Consider the following 21,722-nt stretch of genomic DNA (forward strand, 5'->3'; position numbering starts at 1 on the left):
CTAATATAAGTGCATTTTTTTGTACAAAACACAACAAAATATAGGCCAATAGTATCTGGATGCAGCCATGTCAGACACGATACACTCAATGGAGCTAGTGACATCATTGTGAGGGGTAGGGTTAGGGTTAGGGTGGCATTAAAAAGCATTCCATGCAGCTCAGATTGCAACTGCACCAGGTCTGCATCCAAATCTCTTTCCAAAAAAGGTGAAAAATACAAAAGGTGTGTAAAGAGAATTTTAGGTGTTGTAGTTTTGTGTCCCTTATATCTGTATTTTGTGGATACTGCAGTTCAAAATAGGTGTCGTCTCATAGTGATGTTTCAAATTTTAACTCCTTACAACTCCTATTGTCTCATTACAAATCAAACAGAATGGCTTTTGCTGGCTTGTGGCAAAATAAATGCAGACTTGTCTGTTATTCTCTTCAGGTTTTCATTTCTGTGAGACCGATATCTTCATCCATTCAAATCATCGCTTTGCTGCAGTGTGTTAAAGCAGAAGCGTGTAAGCAATTAGCCCGCTCGATCACGTGAAGCCTCGTATGATCGCTGAATGTCATTACAACAGATTTACACAGAAAACGTTTTAATATTTTGCCTTCGATTTTATTTCATCTAGTATTTTTTTTTTACAAAAACACAAACAACTAAACAGTTGAATTATTAGGTTTATTCATTTATCAATGAAGAAAATGTACGCATGGTCTTGCAATGCGAAATAGAGTCGGGTCTGGAATAAATACCCTCACAGTCCGCATTCAGACCGGAGATTTTGAGAAACCCTTCCTTAGATGCTGGATTAAAGGGACAGTTCACCCACTAATGAAGACTAATTCACCCTCAAGAGGTTCCAAACGATTATGAGTTTCCTTTTTTCCTTGAACACAAAATACGGTATTTTGAAGAGTTTAATATTGTAATGTTAGAAAACTGTAGTCATTTTCTCCTATTATAGGAAATGCTAATACAATGGAAGTCAGTGGTTACTTTTGTTGTAAAATATTTTTAAAAGTAATTAATTTTTTTATTATTATTGACTAGAGAACGGTGAGTAAATGTTTTTAGTTTTTGGTGAACTGTCCCTTTAAGCATATTTTATCACCAAAGGTACATAAATTCAATGCACTTTCAGCAGCTTGCCATAATAATAATTAATATGCAATAATTATTTTTATTTTTATTGTTGTTATTATTATTATTAAGAAGCATAAAATCAAACAAATAAAAACTACAATAAATTATTATTATTATTATTATTATTATCAGGGGCCAATTTTTTTTTCTATTGTTTTCGTCAGCGTTCCTATTCTCCTTCGGTTTTTTTCTTCCGCCAGATTTGAATGCAGTCCATATAACCAAATGCAGGAAAATTATATAATTTGCCACAATGAAAGAGAGCAGAGTCGGCATGAATCACAGCAAACTTGAAGTCTCTAGCTCAAACTCTGTAGCTCCACCACTTGTCCAAAGTTTCACTTATGTTTATCGTTATGACCTTTGAACCGAATGGGCTTCAAAGTTCTTTTCTCCTCAGATTTTTTTTACTTAGATTCAAACGCACCCTATGACAAAATTTTTCGTCTTAAAAATGTTTTCGCTATTTGAATTTTCCCCAAAATCTGCTTGATCAAACTCGTTCTAGACCGTTTATCCGATTTTCGCCAAAATTGAATCACATGATCTACAGACCAATTAAACTACATGAGAGAAATCAAGGAGATTACATCATAAAAAAGCCTCTGCTTAATTTTTTTTGCCTGATTTATTAGTCAAGGTTTGTTCACTTTGCAAAAAGTCGTCAACTCAAACCTTGATGCATGTGAATTTAGATGGAATAATTACATTGTATCAATGAATGTAAAGAAATAATTGAATATTAATGTTTTCTATGTATAAACAATTAGTCTGTGTACACACATGTATTCCAGGTTATAATAACATTTATTTTTAATGCTTACACCGCATTATAACAATATCAAATCTTACTTTTTTTTTTTTTTTTTTTTAATAATTTGTAAAACAAATAAATACAAAGATCTCATTTCCTAAAATGTGCCCTGTATTTTTAACTAGGTATATAAAAAAGATTTATCTTGTATTCTCATTGATTTCCACTGATTTGAATTCCAAACTGAACAGGCAGCACAGAAGTCATCAGATGTGTTCTTACATTCACTCAGAGGATCTCTACATCATCTGAATCCATCCTAATTGGCTGCTGTCTAGAAGCAACCATGTAAAGTGAATGCATTATAGTTTGCCATGCTCAATTGAAACCGTTTTGTGCTTTACCACTGACCTCTTTCTGTCATTAACCCATCTGCATTTGGTTAAGAACACTTCCTCCCTTCCAGGAGGCCGTTTCCAAGCCTTTAAAGATTTCGAGCTTGCATTTGCTTTGGAGATAGAATATGGAAGGCAGCTGAGAATAGGTTAAGATCTACGGCTTTGTCTGACAGAACGGGTCCTCTACATCTTGGCCCAGAACTGACAGTCTGTCTTAAATTGAGCCTCCTGACAATATGAAGGGAAAAATATACGCTCTTACCGGGACAGCTTTAATCCTGTTGTCTGCAGTCATCTGGAGGAGTTTAAAAAGTGGGCAGAAAGACAAAAAAGACACGTTGTCACCTTGGAGAGCAGGGTGTGTGTGCTTTAGCTTGCGCTGTCCATGTTTGACCACTGGGTGCTGCAGGAGGGCCAATCAAATGCTCGGAGCTTGGCCCACTAATCTATCCACACCGAGAAACATCTTCCGTGATTGAAGTCAAAAATCTCCCACTGTGTCCAGCGGAATATCAAATCCAGACAATCCCATCTGCTCAGTGCCTTCTAGATGTTATTATGGCTTTTAAATGGTACATTGAGATGGGATAGAACAGACATGTGCACATTCGCACATGCCGTCTGAAAGGGCCTCATGGTGCAATGTCACCCTGACAGAGTCGCCCCAAAACCTCCTCACAGCACGAGTCGGTGGTGAACTGGAAATCAGCCTCTAACACATTCTTCCCCCAGTGGTTCGACTCATCAGAACAATCACATTTTACCTTGAGCAAATCAAGCAGAAAATACATTCAGAGGCCAGACTAAACTCATAACCCGCCTCCTTTCTGCTACTGCTCTCCATGCTAAAACTCAATCACATTTCCCCCACATTTTCAGCATTCGTATTTTATGCTTCATATCTTCAGCTGTCTTTTACAATTTTTTTCATGCAAGTTCAATGCGTGCCTTTGAGATTTATGTAACGTTTGGCTGTGTACTTGAGCCTGCTTGTAGTTTTCCCTCTTTGTTTTAGATTTGTAAAATGACAGAAGGCCTGTGTGTGTTTTTGGTTGAGTCATGGATTTCTGTTGAATATCTGTCTTGTGTATTCATGACTCTTACAGTTTTTGTTTGTTTGTTTGTTTGTTTGGTGTAGTGACGAGCGAGTTGGTCATGCTCAGTCTGGATCTAGTCAAGATGAGGCTCTCGGTTATGAATATGGAAATGAGGAAAAACTTCATCCAGGTCATTCTCACTTCCCTCATCGAGAAATCTCCCGATCCAAAGATTCTTCGAGCTGTGGTGAAAATCGTGGAGGAGTGGGTGAAAAACTCAGGCAACCCTATGGCCACTAACCAGGTAAACACTCTTGATGTGTTACAACAATGACTCTGTTTAAAGTCTGGTTATTAGAATTCATTTAGGCCTCAGTGAAAGATATATTGTAACTAAAAACTTTCTCAGACCACAAAGATCATATAACTTTAGTAGCACAAATCTTAAATTACGCCTACTGTGTAAACTATCCTGGACAATATGACCTAAAATCAACCTAGATTAATTGAACACTTTACCTCACACTTTATTTCAAATATTAAATAATTATATTATTTTTATTTTAATTATTATAAACAATTAATTAAAGATTTGTGCTGTAAACATACTGAACTATTTAATATTGGACACATTTTTCCAATGAAAGAGCTTGTTTCTAATTTTCTGTGATATTGAAATTAGGGCTGGGCGATACAGGAAAAAGAATTCTCATGATATAATGTTTCTTAAAGTTTGGTATCAAAAATTATTGAATATTTCTTCACAGCCCATTTAGGATTGTTAGGATTTTTTTTAATTTAACCATTTAATTTTAATTAACCAACATTACTAAAGCAAATAGTTTTAATAGTCAAAAATCAAAAAAACAAAACTAAAGAAAAACCAAATATATAATTTCCTAAGTCTTATAATAAAATAAACAAGTGCTTAATAGACTTTTGTTTTTTAAATTTAATAAATAAAATGTTAAAAAGTGTGCGCAATTATAAAGTGTAAATTCTGAACAATCTAAGCAAACTTTAAGGTTGATCAACATCTGTCAGGTGTCTGTAATAATCACACAGTAAGCCACAAACTCCATTAACAAAACAAATTATGATAATCAAATATGAGCTTTCAAGTGAAAGAACCAGCCATCATTATTCAAATACATATTGCAACATTACAAACTGAAGTTGAATGACTACATTACCTCTATGCTAAAAAGATGGCGTGCTAGTGGCTGGGATGCACAAGAAAAGAAACCAAAAAGCCACTCTGGCGACATGCTTACATCCTGTTTTTTTACTATCTCTTCACTGCTGCTAGTCACGGCACTCATTTTCTTGGGTGTTGTTATTCTGACCTGAGTTGGCAATGCGATTTGTGCTCATGTTCCTCTAGATTGGTTAGTTCTACTTTCATGAATCGTTGTGCGCACGCGGCATTCTGAAAAGTTGTAAACTAAGTGCGTCTGTAAAATGCTGTGCACCTCGACTGGAAATAACCCATAAGCTTATCTGCATTCCTTCAAAGGCACGCACCCAGTAGACACATTTAAATAAAGCTATATCACTTCATACTGAAACTTCATACTGAACTTTTTTTATTGTTATAGACTGGTGTTTAGTCAATAAATATTGATGCCATTTTATCAGCCCAGTCCTAATTAAAATAATGTAATGGAAGCACATATTACTTGAAGAAAATTAAGGAATAAAATAACATCTCTTCCAAGCAAAATGACAATTAATGATTAAGTAGAAAAAAACTTGTGTCTTTTCTAAATGAATATAATTTTAAATAATGCAATGTGAGAGTATAAAATATCTTGCATCTCCAGTAAACAACTGCTTTAAATTTGTAAGTGCCTCTTTTTACAAAATAGACCTCTCTATATTCATATATATTCATATTCATGTGCAATATAAATGAAAATCATAAACTAAAGTTTTTGCAAAACTTCAGTGAATTTATTTCTCAATTTTTATGGTGGAGGTTCATTTTTGTCCTGATAAATAAACGAGTAAGCTGAAGGAGATTGAGTGCTGCTTTGCACATTATAGATCAATTTTAAAACAACCAAACACAAAAACTTTATAATAATAATAATGCAGCATGTTAATTATCTGACATTCTTTTTTTTTCTTCTTTTTTATGGTTGGTTTACAGACAGCTGCTCATACAGTATGAACAATGCACTCATTGTGCTCTCAGTGAAACTCAAACCCTCAGTCTGTTCACACACTGTATAGTATTTTAAAGGGGGAAAGTATTGACAGAATTTTTAACAGAAGAACATTAAATTACAGACATGCGGAAATTTTAGTAGTTATAGTGTAGGGATTTTGGTTTTGGTTTATTCTTAATAAATTATTATTATAATCTTTGACAAACCTATAAATATATCTTTGGCTTTTTGGTCCTTTTTCATTAGCTAAGCAATATGCAAGAAACTGCAAGACTGATATCTATAGTAGCTAACCACCCCAGTTTGTTGAATTTTAAGACAAAAATGTTAAAGTTACATTTGAAGACCAGCATGAAATCCTTCATACATAGGATTATGCATCAAACTTCATGTCATTTTAAAAATCCTGTAGGGTTGGGCGGTATACAAATTTTGATGCTGTCAAACCTCCTCCCTATTTTATCTCGATATAAGATATTACTGTTTATAATGTATAATATAACTCCACTGTCTTATAAATGAGATTATGTTGTTATTGCAATAAGATTCAAAGTGATGTTTTCTATTTATTTTGAAATTTAACCCACGGCTCTCAATGATATTTGGTTTTTGGCCCTTCATACGAAAAAGTTTGGGCACTCCTGGCCTAAACCTAAACTATATGCAACCTTTTTTTTTAGGTTTGATATATTTCCATGGCTTTTACCTTTTTGATACACAATTTGCAAATTGCCTTGTCTGTATTTACTGCTTCTCTCTTTTTTTTTTATGTTGTGTTCTTTTTTTTGAGACCAGGTCACTTGGTGCATGACTCGCCATCTTCCCCACCTCTCTCATTCTCCTCTGCGATGTCACGTGATGACAAACATGCATACGCATTTTTAGGCATTAAATAAATAATATTTGGTCTTGGTATCTTGCTGTAATACTATATTATCGCCCAAGCCTAAAATCCAGTGTTTATTTGATCATCTTTCAAAAAGAGTGATCACAAGTACAGACCATTGGAGAATGTGACACAAATCTAAGAGAAATACTTTCAAATGTAAGCAGTGAGATTGAGACCTGAAATGTTATTGTTTGCCATATGCATTTCATGTTCAGCAGTCAGTTGTCTGTGGTGTGAGGCGGATACTAGCCACAATGTAGTGCAGACCTGGCAAGAAGGCTATTGAATGATGAGGCACTTAAAAATAATAGTCGACAGCAAGGTCAGAGGGAGGATGGAAAATAGTCATTATAACTGGACCTCAGGGAAGAGCGCTTCATAATAAAAAATGTATGACCGCACACCTTAAAAGACCTTTTTAAATCTGTATATATTTATTTACTCTTTAATTATGTGTTAATTTACACATTCTTAACAATATTAGAAAGTAAAGGGATTAGTAGTTAACAATATGCGGTCTAAAATGGAAAAGAAAAACATTTTATGTTTATTTTATTTTATTTTTTATTAGAAAAGTGAACCATTTCTGCCCCCCAAACTAAATTTACAAAAAAATTGTCTCTGTTTCTGTTCAGTTTGCAAAAATAATGTCTGTTCTGCCTTTATTTGTTAGTGGTTTCATTAATAAAATCCCATCACAGACTCCAAAGTTGATTAAGAAACGAGCAGAGCTATGTTTTTATAGCACCAACATTTTAACTTTTAAGATTTCAGTGGAATGAACTATCAAAGGTTTAACCTGATTCATATTTCGTGCATTTGTGTTTTAATGCATTATTGTTTAATTGTATGAGTTCCAACTCCATAAACTTTCTAACCTCGCAACAGTAAACCAGCCTCGCTTTAACCCTGAATCGCATGTTAAACATTTGAGCTCAAAGCCTATCCAGCTGTAAATGAGGCATTGTGTATTTAGTGCGCTGTGGCCCGGACAGCTGAACCCAGGTGTCTGTTCTGTTAGCCCAAGGCGAGAGAGCAGACAGGGAGAAAAAGGAGGCGAGCAAAGGTGCTGCACGGCTCTCCTGATAGATGAAAGATAAATGGACTGTATCAGTCTGTTCAGCCCTCTCCTCCTCCTCCTCTTCACCTCTCTTCTCCTCCTCTTTCCATTCCGCTGTCTTATTCTCCCTCTTTGTCTTCGTTTCTTTTTCCTAGGTGCCCAATCCAAGGGAGAAGTCCATTCTGCTTGTGAAAATGATGACCTACATTGAGAAGCGCTTTCCTGACGACCTTGAATTGAATGCCCAGTTCCTGGACCTCGTTAATTACGTCTACAGGTAATTACGCCGATTAATCACGGGGCTCTCCATCCATTGCCATTAGCAACAGTACTGCGGCTGGTGGGTGGTAGGCCCTGTTTTGATTGCTAAAGTTGAGACTGGGGGTGTTTGACGGCTGAGGGGCTAGAGGCGTTAGAGGCCACCGTCACCCTGTGCAAGAGTGCATTTCTACTGTGTCGACAGCAATTCATCCTGGAGAGAACACATTGGCCCAAATCACAGCGATAGTTGACACATGCGGTCCCCAGTAGCTTTGCTTTTCTAAAGACCCACCATGTTGTTTATAATCATGCCATATTAGTTTACACTGGGAATTTATTTATTTGTTTAATGTAAATACAGCATTTCTTCAAGTGTTTGAAGTACACTGGGATTTTATTTTTATTTTTTTTCAGAGATGATAACCTCTCTGGAAGTGACATCACGTCCAAGCTGGAGCCGGCGTTCTTGTCAGGGCTGCGGTGCACCCAGCCGTTGATCAGAGCAAAATTTTTCGAGGTGTTTGATGCTTCAATGAAGCGGCGAGTGTACGAGAGGCTTCTGTATATTTGCTGCTCGCAGAACTGGGAATCCATGGGCAGCCACTTCTGGATCAAACAGTGCACTGAGGTACAGACACACACACATAGGAAATTGTAAATTTTTTTTGCTATGAAATTCAGTGTAGTCATGGGTTATGGCCAGTGTTGTGCACATTCCTTGAAAAGAGTAATTATAGTTACAATTACTAGTTACTTCTCATGAATAATAACTGAGTTAATAACTGGGTTGCATAATTATAAAAGTAAATAATTTCCTGGGAAATGAACTATTTAGGCTTGTGCCTAAACCAGAGATGTCCAAACTAGTCATTTCAAATAAAACGTAACCCTTTTTTTGTTTGTTTTTTTATTGTTAAGCTTACAAAAAAGCTAACTGAAATGAAATGTTTTAATTTAAATGCTGTAATTTAGTTTTAATTGTAAATACTCTCACCCGACAACACCCGATTCCTGGGAAATTAACTATTGGGTAACTTAAAAAAAAATCGAATTTGTTAAATGACTATAAATATAAAACATTGTACACTACACTATTTTAATGTTGTTGTGGGACATGCAAGGGACAAGCATAAAATTCAACATATCATTATACATATTATCATTACTATAGTTGCACAATAAATTGTTCAGAACTTTAAGGAAAAAGTAATGTTTATATTCCCAGTTTGCAAAAGCTCACTTTGAACTCGTTGGATTTGCCATAGTTCTGACTCCTGGTCAGTGGTGTGTGTGACTGAATGTGCGTGTGCTTGTGTGTGAATGCCCGCACTACTCTGCCTCTGATTGTCAAACCATGCAAATGTACTCTATCTAAGCCACTCATCACGTTCTCAGTTACACCACATTCACAAACACACCAATCATCATCACTGGTTGGTTATGTGCCCCGCCCCAGCCATGAACACATACACACCCCAGAGAAAGAAAGGTCTGAGACGCTGCTCACAAGAAAACTGCTTCAGTGTTCTCTATTAGAGTAACACATATTGTCACTACAATGGCATTGTAATAAGAAGGCAGTAGCTCCTTTGATTACTCGTTACTGAATAAAGTATAGACGTTAGTAAAGCTGTTTATTTATAGTGCTGTTATTCCCATCACTGGGTATGTCTTTAGTTGTTTTTTTTTTTTTTTTTTTTTTTTAAAGAAAGCAATTTATAAACAATAGCCTAAATATGCAAGTACGTTGTACTTTTTATGCAAGTACCTAGTAGTTTAGTAAGGGAAAAAGTACATTCAGGTGGTTTTAAACGCAGCTTATTACACTGCTGTCTGCAATACTTGATTTCATTGGTCAGTCTCAACATTCCAAGATATGTTATTTTAGAAAACCTCTGAAACTAATAACACTGGCTTATCTGGGTTCCTCGAATCATCTTGACTGTTTACATCTAAATTTATATGCTACCTTTTTTGACTGTTTTGCGCCATTTTGTGACTGAATATTGCCTAGGTTAGTGTATGCTCCATTCAGGCTCACAACAGTGATTTCTGTCAATTTTTTTTTTTTTTGACAAGCAGGATAAAGTACATACAGGCAGTTTTTTTTGCAGAATAAGTCTGTTCTGAGCCGTAATGCCCTATTCACACAGGGCGTCAGCTTCAACGCTTCCTATTCACTTTGAATGGGTGACGTCAGGTTTTGCAGAACTGCATTGTGAATCTGTCTGCGCTGCTTCAGTGCCGTTGCTTGCTGCAGTAGTTTGGAAATTCTCCACTTTAAGCGCCGACGGAAGCGTCAGCTAATTAGATCAATGTATGCAAATACTCCAGCTCAGACAGTAGCCGATTGCTTACTAATTTCATTAGCTGACGCTACTATGACGATCGCGTCAGTCCCAACTTCAGACACGCCCTCTGTCAGGCATTGACGCTGATGCCCCCCGTGTGAATGGGGCATACTAGCTGACAGAAATGAGCATACACTAACCTACACATTATTCAGACACAAAAAGTCAAAAACAACAAAGTGGCAGACAAACATATAAATATAGATGTGAATAAACAGTCAAGATGATTTGAAGTGCCCTGATGATCCTGATTTATTAGTTTCAGCAGTCGTTATCAGGGAATATAATAACTTGGAATGTTGTGACTGACTAATCAGAATCAAGTATTCCAGACAGCCATGTAATAAGGCCCATTATTATTCAATAGAGTAATATAATAAGAGTGCTTTACCATTTCAGGAATAAAATGTCAAGATTGCATAGGTCTAAAACACTTTTTTCATAATTTAAAAAATCCCACCTGCAATGATGTTTTAAACTTTCAATTAATAATTCTTCCTAATACACAAAATTAAATTACACAGGAGCTAATTGCACCTCGATCTGTATCATTTTAATGTCACAACTGACCCCTTGATGATTTCATCAAAACTTCAGCTGGGTTTTAGATAATTATTCTCTGAGTGTTAATGAATTCACCATGATGTTACTGCTTTGGCTTTTTTGGCTGCTCCCGCTTAAGTCAGGTCACAATCCATCAATCTCTGCCACAATCAATGCTACTCTGGCTCTTGAATTATTAATGCTGTCCTACACATGGCGGCCTACGTGCGATTCATCCTGCTGTGATGAAGTAGAAGAACATTCGCCGCTGGAGCTCTACAGCCTGTGTCAAGCATTTGGATATATGTACGCTTAGTGGTTCAAAAAACTGGCAGCTGTTAAACAATGCTGGCTCATGGAGGTGTCATTTATGTGTGAACGTTAGCTACTTTCTTCCACGCGATGTGATCCTGACAGAAGGAGCAGCTGTTTGCGTGTGTGTTTGAGGATTAGTGGCAGTTCAGAGTTTGATTCTGTCGTCTCTGCTTCACAGCTGCTGCTGGCGGTCTGTGAGAGGAACACCACCATTGGCACCAGCTGCCAGGGCTCCATGCTCCCCTCCATCACCAACGTCATCAACCTGGCCGACAGCCATGACCGCGCAGCCTTCGCCATGGCAACGCATATCAAACAGGAACCTCGTGAGAGAGAAAACAGCGAGACCAAGGAGGAGGTCAGCTGTGCCTTTTTGTGTATACAAACATCTGTACTTAAATGCTCCTTTGTGGCTTTATTGCCTAATTTAGCCAACCCTGGTATTAATTTCTAAAAGGTGGAAGGTTTAATTGCAGTTGCATTAAAGGAATTTATGCATTCAGATGAATGGAGTAGGGCAGCGTGATATTGGAAAATTCTGACATTGCGATGTTTTGTTTTGCTGCAATATGTGTTGCAATATTAATATAATTTCACCAGATGATCTGAATATCTATATTTGAAAAGATGTCATTCATATAGATTAGTATTTTTTCTATACAGAGCATCTGCATAAATTATAATAAATTACAAGCGTAAATAAATAAATAAATAAATAAACAAACAAACATTGCTTTATGGTTGTCTGGGCAGTCTAACAATATTCAACTACAGAAATCGAATAATCAAATGTAATAGAATGGTTATTGAACAAATAATAAAAAAAAGTTTATATAAATAATAATAAAAATAATAAAAATCTTTGTTTTATTCTTTAATATTTTTATTCTTAATCCAATCCAGCGATATGACTATTGCAGATAAACACTTTGCGAAATCCCTGCTCAAACGATGTATTGTTCAGTCCTAGAATCGAGTATTGGTTTGATTTATTGCATTTCTTTTTAAAAACATTGTGAAAAAATATATATATGTTTTTGTCATAACATAAAATAAATTACCTAAAGTAATATCAAAATCAAAAAAAGTAAATCTCAAAATTTAAATTTTAGGCCTTAAAAAGTCTTAAATGTACTGAAATGTTGTGTTGTAGGTCTTAATTTTTTTTTTTTTAACAGGTCTTAATTTTCTTAATTTACAATATATTTATTTAAAAGTTACCTATGTATTTACTGCTGAGGACACCGCCTGGACAGATTGTTGTGCATAGATTCAGTTAATTATAGTTTTTGAAACTTTTAAAACATTTGTTTATTTTTTTATTTTAAAGAAAGTTTATGTTGGGAAAAAAAGTGTATGGATACAAAAAGAGCTTGCTTGTTTTTACACAATATTTAAAATATTTTACTAAGAAATATCCTAAATATTTTATTAATTTATTATTATATTATTAAATGCATTTAATTTGTTTAAAAAAATATTAATGGGGAAAATTAAAATCTTTTCTATCTGGGCCATTTAAAAAATCCTTAGTGTTTTGCTCTTTACGAGTCTAAAATTGCATGTATAACGTTCTTACAAATTCTTAATTTAACTTGGTGAAACCTGCAGAAACCCTGTTTAAACAGGAGTTTAAATTAAAGCATTTATTAAATAGTATATTTTTTGTAATATATATATATATATATATATATATATATAAGTGTTATTTGGATCTATTTTTAATGCTCTAAATGTATTTATTTCATAATCACTAGTATCATTAGTAGTTTGGAGAATAAAGCTAAACAGTTTTTTTTTTACAAACAATTCCAAATGAGTCAATTCAGAGATGCATAATTTCTCTTTCTTCATAAAAGAAGTTTTTTTCATACATGCATATCCTGTATATATTCATTCTTGATATCTAATATTTGCAGGATTTTATAATGCCGTAATGCGTTTGCTGTACTTTAAACAGTTAAATAAAATTGCTTTGAAATTCATTTTTAAATTTTCACATTATTTAATTTTTGCTGCTGTTCAGTTCAAATTTGCTTTTCAAATCTGTATCACTCAGCCATTTAAAATTAGCATTTTAATTTTGGAATCCAAAGGCTTTCTCGTTTTAGTTTCAAATGTCTGGGGTTTGTAGAGGCTTGTTTTGGGTCTAGCAAGTAAGCACTTGTTCCTCCCCATATTTAGTGTTTTTCTGACCTCTTCGTCTGTAGGATGTGGAGATTGACATTGAACTGGCACCTGGAGACCAGACCAGCCTCCCCAAGACCAAAGAGCAGGCAGAGAGAGACGCAGGCAACCAGCTGCACATGCTCACTAACCGCCACGACAAGTTCCTGGACTCCCTGAGAGAGGTCAAGGTGAGCGTAACACCCTCAACATATGCCACCCTCATGAGTGAGAATAAAGCAAAACTTTAAAAAGCAAACTGGTTATATAAAGGCAATAGATGAGAATGGGCCAGATGCAGAAGTCATACAGCTGTTTGAACATTGTTTAAAGGGGTCCTATTATGCTCTTTAAAAAATCTAGAACATGCTCTCAGGCTTGGTGGTTCGAGAAACACAGTATTTTTCACATTATTTCATTATCACATTGCCTTCTTCCTCAGCCTTCATAAAGTCTCCAAAAATTTGATGAGTTGTGATTGCTTGACTGTCCCAACGTTTTGTGATTGGTAAAAGGAGACCTTGTGTTAGTATTGCTTTGCCTCTTGTCAAAGCAGCAAGTTCTCTTTGCTACAGTCAACTTAAAATGAATTTGAGCTGGATTCAGGCCCTGAAAATATTGATCAAGAGGAGACATGCATGCACATATATTGCATGGCATTTCACTTTTTGTTGTAGGCCAAATCATGTTTTTCCTGATTTTGATATTCCAGTATTCTACAGTTATAAAAAACATAAATCATTGTCCTTCAGCATTGACATTTGTATTACACTGATATGAATAGGCTATATGCATGGGGATTTTTAATTTTGAACAATGCCAGCTTGGTCATGAACTGCCATGCCATCCGCTTAAGTCGTGATGTATGTGATATTGTTTCTGGGTCCAAGCCGCTACTCATTAGAATTAAGAAAATATTAATTTATGACCACTTTTTACTCGTATATAATCATGATGTACACATCAGTCTCTGGACATGCAGCATCACAGACACCAATATTTTTACAATTTATATAAAATTAAACTTTCTGACTGTCTGATAATAGGCACGGATATACAGTTAAAGTTAGAATTATTAGCCCCCCTATATATATATATATATATATATATATATATATATATATATATATATATATATATATATATATATATATATATATATATATATATATATATATATATATATATATATATATATCGGCTAGAATAAAAGCAGTTTTAGAATTTTTTTAAAACCAGTTTAAAGGTCAATATTATTAGCCCCGTTAAGCTATATATTTTTTTCGATAGTCTACAGAACAAATCATCGTCATACAATAACTTGCCTAATTAGCCTAACCTGCCTAGTTAACCTAAATAACCTAGTTAAGCCTTTAAATGTCACTTTAAGCTAAATAGAAGTGTCTTGAAAAATATCTAGTCAAATATTATTTACTGTCATTATGGCAAAGATAAAAGAATTTGGTTATTAGAAATAAATTATTAAAACTATTATGTATAGAAATGTGTTGAAAAAATCTGCTCTCCATTAACAAATTTAAAAAAGGGGTGGCTAATAATTCAGCGAGGTTAATAATTCTGGCTTAAACTGTGTATTTATATACTGTAATCGTGATTTTTTTTTCGCTTTGTAAATGTTTATTATTACCATTTGATGAGTCTCCCCATACAGTTTGATAGAGCAATTGAACCCGGAAGCCACTTCGCTTGCAGCCATATATATATATATATATAATTATTATTATTATTATTATTATTATTAATAATAATATTAATAATATTATTATTATTATTTATTTATTTTTTTCCCTGTTGGTTCACTGCCTGATTGAGATAAGAGGGTTTCACACTAGACAAAAAGCACTATGTTAAATTTCATTGTTCCGTGCCATGTCTGTGTATTTTTGAATGGAGTTTCATGCTTTCCTGGTGCTTCTTACGGTGCTTGCAATTAAATGGCCTTTTAACTCGTTTTACACTTGATTAAACTTATTTAATTGACTATTTTTTAATAAAAAGACATTATCAATGGTTTAAAATAAAACTGTATGTAAAAGGACGTACAGTAATATAAAATTAAAAATAGGAAATTTATTGGTGGCTGAAAAACACTTTCAGTGAATATGTCCTATTAAACTAAACTTCAACAGTAACATTTATACTAAACTAAACTGAATCAGTTTTAATATGCTTAGAACTACACCAGCATTCTATTATGTCTCTCCTGCCTGTCTGACTTGCTGGAAAGTTAGACAGGCAGGAAATATTGTTATGGCATTTTATTCTCTCTTTTTTCTTGTAAAACGTGCTATAGTGTAAAGTTGTATGGAATTGAATGTCCATTATTAAATTTCATGTGAAACAACTCTGATAAAATGACCAACGAGGTCGAAAAACAATGGCATAGTCCAAATGAGCTGTTCATTGTAGTTTTTAAAAATTATTTTTTAAAAAACAAAATATCTCCCTTTGGAGTGGACTTTGAAATTTGTAATTTTGCAGATGTTTTTTTATGGCCAAACATACACACACACACACACACACACACACACACACACTGACTAAAATAAAAAAAGGTTTAAAAAGCGTTATAGGACTTCTTTAATATGCGCCATTGGTTTTGACTTCTTTCATCTTTAACCTGCTCTTCCTTATTTGGCTGCTCTCTCATAAGCGTCTCTGTTAAAGAGAGTTTGATCAGGGCAACATGGGATTCTGTCTCTGAGTGCTTTGAGGTCACAGCGTCATTGATTTCTGTTTAATCCTGGACACGGCTCTGCTTTATATGCACCTCTCAAGCAGGCTTTAGATAAATGATGAAGTGAGGAGTTCAAAGCCCTGACCTGCTTGCGTTGCCCACCGGAGCTGCTGTCAGGAAGCATAGCACTCATTTGAGTTCTGCCTTATGCTAACATCTCCATTCCTCTTGTGGTCAGAGGTCCAACCCTTTACGTGCAGTTATGCCCTAAGAATTATTCAAATAGCGAGAGGTGATGACCAGTCATGCATTTGAAAGTTATCCCTTATGAAAAGGAACAATCTTGAATAACCTTGAGACTTTGGTGTCGTAAGTGAAGATTATAATATGTTATAACTATCTCTATAATGATTACTGGGCGGTCAAATTGGTATTTATTGAACTAACACCATTGTCAATATCGATAAAAAAAAAAAGATTCGTTATGTAGTTTCGGTTTGAAGCACTATAGTTTTATTTAAATGTGGCCGCTGAACGTGCACCTTGGAAGCAATGTCAATAAGCCAAGGGTGCAAGTTTGTCATTTCCAATGGAGGCGCGTGACTTGCATGACCTGTATATGAGAGCGATGTGCACATGTTGTGCAAGTGGCGCCCACATGAACCGCCTGTATTTTTCAACCGGCTCTAGTTTAATGTCCCGAGGGCACCGCAATTCATGCAAGTAAAACTAAGCAACTGAAGTAGCGCAAAGCCCATTGTAAATGGTCAAGGAATCTAATCACACACGCTTGTTGCTTCAGGTCAGAATAACAACACGTGAATAAAGCCAGAGTGGCTTTTTGGTTTCTTTTCTTGTGCATCCCAGCCACTAGCTTCTCATCTGAAAGATTTTTTAGCATAGGGCTTAATGTAGTCTTTCAACTTCACAATTTGTAATGTTTAGGTATGTACTTGAATAATGATGGCTAGTTCCTTTTCGTAATTTGTTTTTGACTGAGTTTGAGGTTACACCTGAAAGTTTACTTCGATTGTTCAGTATTTACGCTTTACCATTACACACACTTTGTAACATTTTATTTATCAAGTTTAAGAGTCTCTTTAAAGAGCCCATATTATACATGAAATAGGGTCATATCTTGGTTGTAAGGGTCTCCAACAACAGTCTAATATGCATGCAAGGTCAAAAAACACTTTCATGGTCTTATAATCTGCATTTATTTTTACCTAATTATCCCAGCGACTCCTGTATGAATCGTCCAGTGATTCATTTGTTCCCAAACCCCTCCTTAGCGCGGAGCTAATCTGTGCTGATTGGACCGATGACAGTCTGTCGCGATTGGTCGACTGCCTTCAGTCAGAGAGGGAAATGGCCAATAGCTAATCAGCAATTTAAAAAGTAATCACAGTTCATACACGCTCGATAGTATAGACGTGGATTTTAGCTGCCACACTATGGCGAGTGGATAGTGCCACGGATAACCGAACGAAGGAGACAGTCGTGTACTGGCCATACCACACACACACAAAAACACACACACACCTCCGGATGACAACGCTCCCGCTTCCGCCCGCACCCGCCAGGTTTTAGCCTGAGAACCCGCTCCGTTTTCTGCCCGCCGCGCCCGGTCCCGCTAGAGCGGAGAACACAACCAAAAATCACCCAGTATACAGTCCAGACAGCCAAGCTGTCGTTCGTTCGTTCGCTCTCTCTCTCTCTCTCTCTCTCTCTCTCTCTCATACGCGCGCGTGCGCACTAACACACACACAAGCACCACGCAGACTCTCTCTTTCTAATTCGCATAGCAATATCCGTGATATTGCTAGACAGCCCGCTCCCGTCCCAAATTAAACCCGTTACCGACCGCTCCCGCGATTTATTCGGAAATTTATTCCCGCGGCTGTCCCCGCGCCAGATTTCTGCGGCGCGGGAATAAATTTCCGAATAAATCGCGGGAGCAGAACTCTAGCACGGAGCTCCATAAACAAACAGCACGCGTCGCGTTTTTAACGTGACTTTGCACGCGATAAGATAAAATATCCAGTTAACCTGATACAGTACACGCGGTTACAAGTAACAAATCACAACTAAATACATTTGCAAGCAAGAGTAAACGAGGCAACAACTTTAACCGCACCTACTTACACTTGAGAAATGGAAGAAACCCATCCTGACGTCCATCAGTTACTCTTTACTGATCCTTCCTTTAACAAACTCAGATGAAGTATTCTTTGTAGCATGTAGCTTCCAGAAGTTTCCAACTGCTTGGTTATAATGCTGAGGTTTCATCTTTGGGTAGAGACTCAATATATCCATCTGCAGTGTGACTTCAATCGACCGGCATGTTTGTGTGCGTGTGTTTGTGGGTGTGCGTGTGTTTGTGGGTGTGCGTGTGTGTCTGGGTTTCTGCGTCAGAGGGCGGGGCCTCAGGTTTGAAATCTCCCGGGTTTGCGCGTGCACGTGAATAACTTGGTTTCGTTCGTACGTCATGGCGAAACACCTAATGAGTCGGTATCAAGGCGACTCGTTTGAAGCACTATGAGTCGACTCTTTTATAGATGAATCAACCGTTTTAAACACTGTATTCTTACAGATTTAAGCCTTAGCTGGATACTTCACTTCACTTAGAGCTGTGTTACACACTACATGGAGGGGAATTTTCAAAAACCCATAATATGGGCTCTTTAACACTTATGATTATTTTAAACAGATAAGATATTTTGTTTCAGTATTTTTGTTTTTGACTATTAAAACCATTTGCCTTAGTAATGTTGGTAAATTAAAATAAAGTGGTTTAAAAAATCCTATTATTCCTATAAATATTGTTAAAGAAATATTCAATAATTATCTATGTCGAATTATATGAAGCGTATCATGATAATTCTTTTGCAGTATCGCCCAGCCCTATCTATAAGTATGTCTGTGTCAAGAAGATAAATAAATAAATAAACGAGTAGGTTAATAATGCATTTGTTGTTTAAAATAAAGTGAACATTAATGTAAATAAAACTTAGCTGCATTTCTTGTTTTCATACCGTTTAACATGATGTAATTAGTCAACAACAATCAAGACTAATAGATAAATAGAAAAAAATTATTCGATAAATAAAAAATACATTGACAGACAACAAAACTTGAGAAAGTGACACATGCTGCCTAATAGGGCTGCACACTATTTGTTTCAGCATCGATATTGCAATGCATCAAATCTGCAATAGTCACATCTATTGTATTTGTTTATATTTGCAAATTGTTTGTTTTATGATGATTGTGTAAATTCTTTCCATTTCGAGTTATTTTTTGTGAAATATATTCATATCGCAATATATATTGCTGAAAACAAAATGTCTCAATGTCATTTTTTCCCCAATATCATGCAGCCCTGCCACAAAACTATCTATTTATTATGTTGAGGGTAATGGAATATAAAGTAATTAATATATCTGATATTAAATATTGAAGTGATATTAAATGTATATATGATGGCTGGTCGATTTATTTTTAGGTGCACTCTCGATAATAACAAACCATTAGTTTTGACTTCCAGCTCAATAACTCCTCATTTTTTATACTTATTGTGGTGATCGTTGAGTTTTAGGTACATAAGCTAAAGTGTTATCTCATGTGCGACAGAATATATTTATTGTATGGTAACCACTTTTATTTTAAAAATATTTTAAAATGCAGTTGATAATAATGTGCATTATTGCAATAAACAATTAGTATCTGGTAGACTTTGGAACTGAGACAAGATGCACTTGTGTTAATCGCTGGAGCTGGCACTGTTATCAGCCAACACGGTAATCTCGAGTGGCTAAATGTGGGTTGATTAATGACCAATATATCGCCTATCAGTAAAGGAGTCTCTTGTGTTTGCATTTAGACGGGAGCGCTGCTAAATGCTCTGGTTCAGCTTTGCCACATCTCCACTCCACTGGCCGAGAAGACCTGGGTCCAGCTTTTCCCTCGCCTCTGGAAGATTCTGTCGGACCGCCAGCAGCATGTGAGTACAATCTAAAAATCTTGTTTACTACTTATTTAAAATGAGATGAAAGAACACAATTCTTAAGGTTTTTTGGGGACAACTTAATTGTTTTACGTTCAATCAATTTAAATTAGTAAATACAATAAAGTAAACTGAATCACTTTGTGTTGGGACAACTTGAAGGAATTGTGTGGGAGCCAGCATTTTTTACAGTGTTCTTCACTAACCTTAAAGAGCTGAGCTAACACTTTGCTTAAACGTTTCCTGTCTAGATGCAGCCTATGACTGCTGGTTTTTGATCTGACCTTTGCTTTGGTTTTAGTCAAGACTGACTGTTTTACTACTAAAAATGCGTACGACTGCAGAATCAGCATTCAAGATGTGTGTTAATGGTGTCGGAGGTTTTGAATGTCCGCTCATCTTCGAGACCTTTGCTTGTGTGGGGGGCTCTAGCGGGCTGTCTTTCTGCCCCTGCTGCTGAACTTAAACAAGCGGCATTTGCTAATGAGCAGAAATTAAACCTTTTATGCAAATATCAGTGTTTAATGGACCAGATGTCTTAAGTATTCAAATTCTCATTAAAGAGCTTTAATTTGGAGTGTCTGAGGCTGACTATTACAACACACATTCAAAATGAAAGTCTTCCACTTCATGGCTTTTGTGGGTGGTATAAAGGAACATTAGGACATATTTACTGCACCAGACTTTTTTTCTGTTATAATAACTAAGCAGTGTTGTATATGTAGCGTGAGCTGTTAAAAAAAAAAAAAACTATAGTAAATGGTCATTAATATATGCTGCGTGAGGAACTACTTGAAGATATTACATGCATTTTAATTTAAACTTAAGTAAAAAAGACATTTGATGCGCTATGCACAAAAATAAAGACACGCACAGTTAATTAACCTTTACATTTATTAATTTATCAGACGCTTTCATTTAAAGCAAGTTAACAATGTGGATAAAAGAAGCAGAGAGCATCTATATATACAGTAGATGGCATGACAAGTCAGTTTAGAAATTGTTTTAATACACACACACACACACACACACACACACACACACACACACTACAAAATGTGTGTCTACAAAATTTAAGACTACTCACCTGTGTGAAGACCACTATGTTTTTTTTTTCTTGAAATTTGGATTGTTTATTAAAAAAGGTTTTTGTTCAAATAAAAGTGCTATTGTTGAACAATTGAATGCTGAAGTATTGATGAAACAGCCGGTCTTTGTCTTCTCATTATGCCGGTCTTTGTCTTCTCAGGTGTGACTCAATGCATAGTAATGATAGTTCACGCCTTCTCGCATAGACCATTGTCACTCAAAAAATGACTTAGAAATTTTAATTCGTTATATTGTTTTCTGTGAGCAAGTGAACAAGATGATTCTCACATAATTTTGAAGCAAAAACACAGGGCTACAAGATCTAGTTCTCAAAAGTCTTGTGCACAAATGTTCTCTGTGTGTTTCCCGGCCTTGTTTCAATGTCTTCAAAATTTTAGTTTTTCACTAACCACGCATAAACGTTTCTTTCTCAAAAACACAAGCACATACAAACATTCTGCTTAAGTATTATTGTAGCCCAACTTGTGCTGTTTACAGTGTTATCACACTTTAGCCATTTATATGTTTTTAAGATACTGAAAACAACACAAATGTCAGTGCAGTAAATCAATGCAATTAAAAATAACTTTTAAATGTATAAATAAATAGACAATGAAAGCAACAAAATACCTGTATTTTAGGTCTGTTTTATTCCTATTTACAAAGTAAGAGCCTCTAATTGATAGAAAGCACTATTTTGTCTCTGCATTCAAACAATATATAAAGTTAACTAAACCTTTTCCAAGTATGTTTGAATTAGAAAAGAGGATTTGGTTGACACAGTGGCACAGTGAACTATCAATTTGAGGTGAGCCTAGCTTGTGAAATCAATCAGTTTAATTTGTATA

General features: G+C 35.5%; 1 protein-coding gene across 6 annotated transcripts in view; it reads left to right on the forward strand.

Annotated features, from left to right (window-relative positions):
- The window catches only part of trrap (transformation/transcription domain-associated protein), a 185,959-nt gene that overhangs the window by 101,975 nt on the left and 62,262 nt on the right, over positions 1-21,722 (forward strand). For 4 of the 6 annotated variants that reach the window (XM_087275128.1, XM_087275129.1, NM_001423951.2 and 1 more), the window contains 6 exon segments: positions 3,427-3,629; positions 7,601-7,722; positions 8,121-8,334; positions 11,094-11,273; positions 13,126-13,272; positions 19,663-19,782. In XM_087275128.1, coding sequence (XP_087131254.1) covers positions 3,427-3,629; positions 7,601-7,722; positions 8,121-8,334; positions 11,094-11,273; positions 13,126-13,272; positions 19,663-19,782 — 986 coding nt within the window. 6 annotated transcript variants of the gene reach the window in all.

The sequence above is a fragment of the Danio rerio genome, chromosome 12 (assembly GCF_052040795.2).
Source record: "Danio rerio strain M-AB ecotype USA chromosome 12, GRCz13ab, whole genome shotgun sequence".
Classification (NCBI taxonomy): domain Eukaryota; kingdom Metazoa; phylum Chordata; class Actinopteri; order Cypriniformes; family Danionidae; genus Danio; species Danio rerio.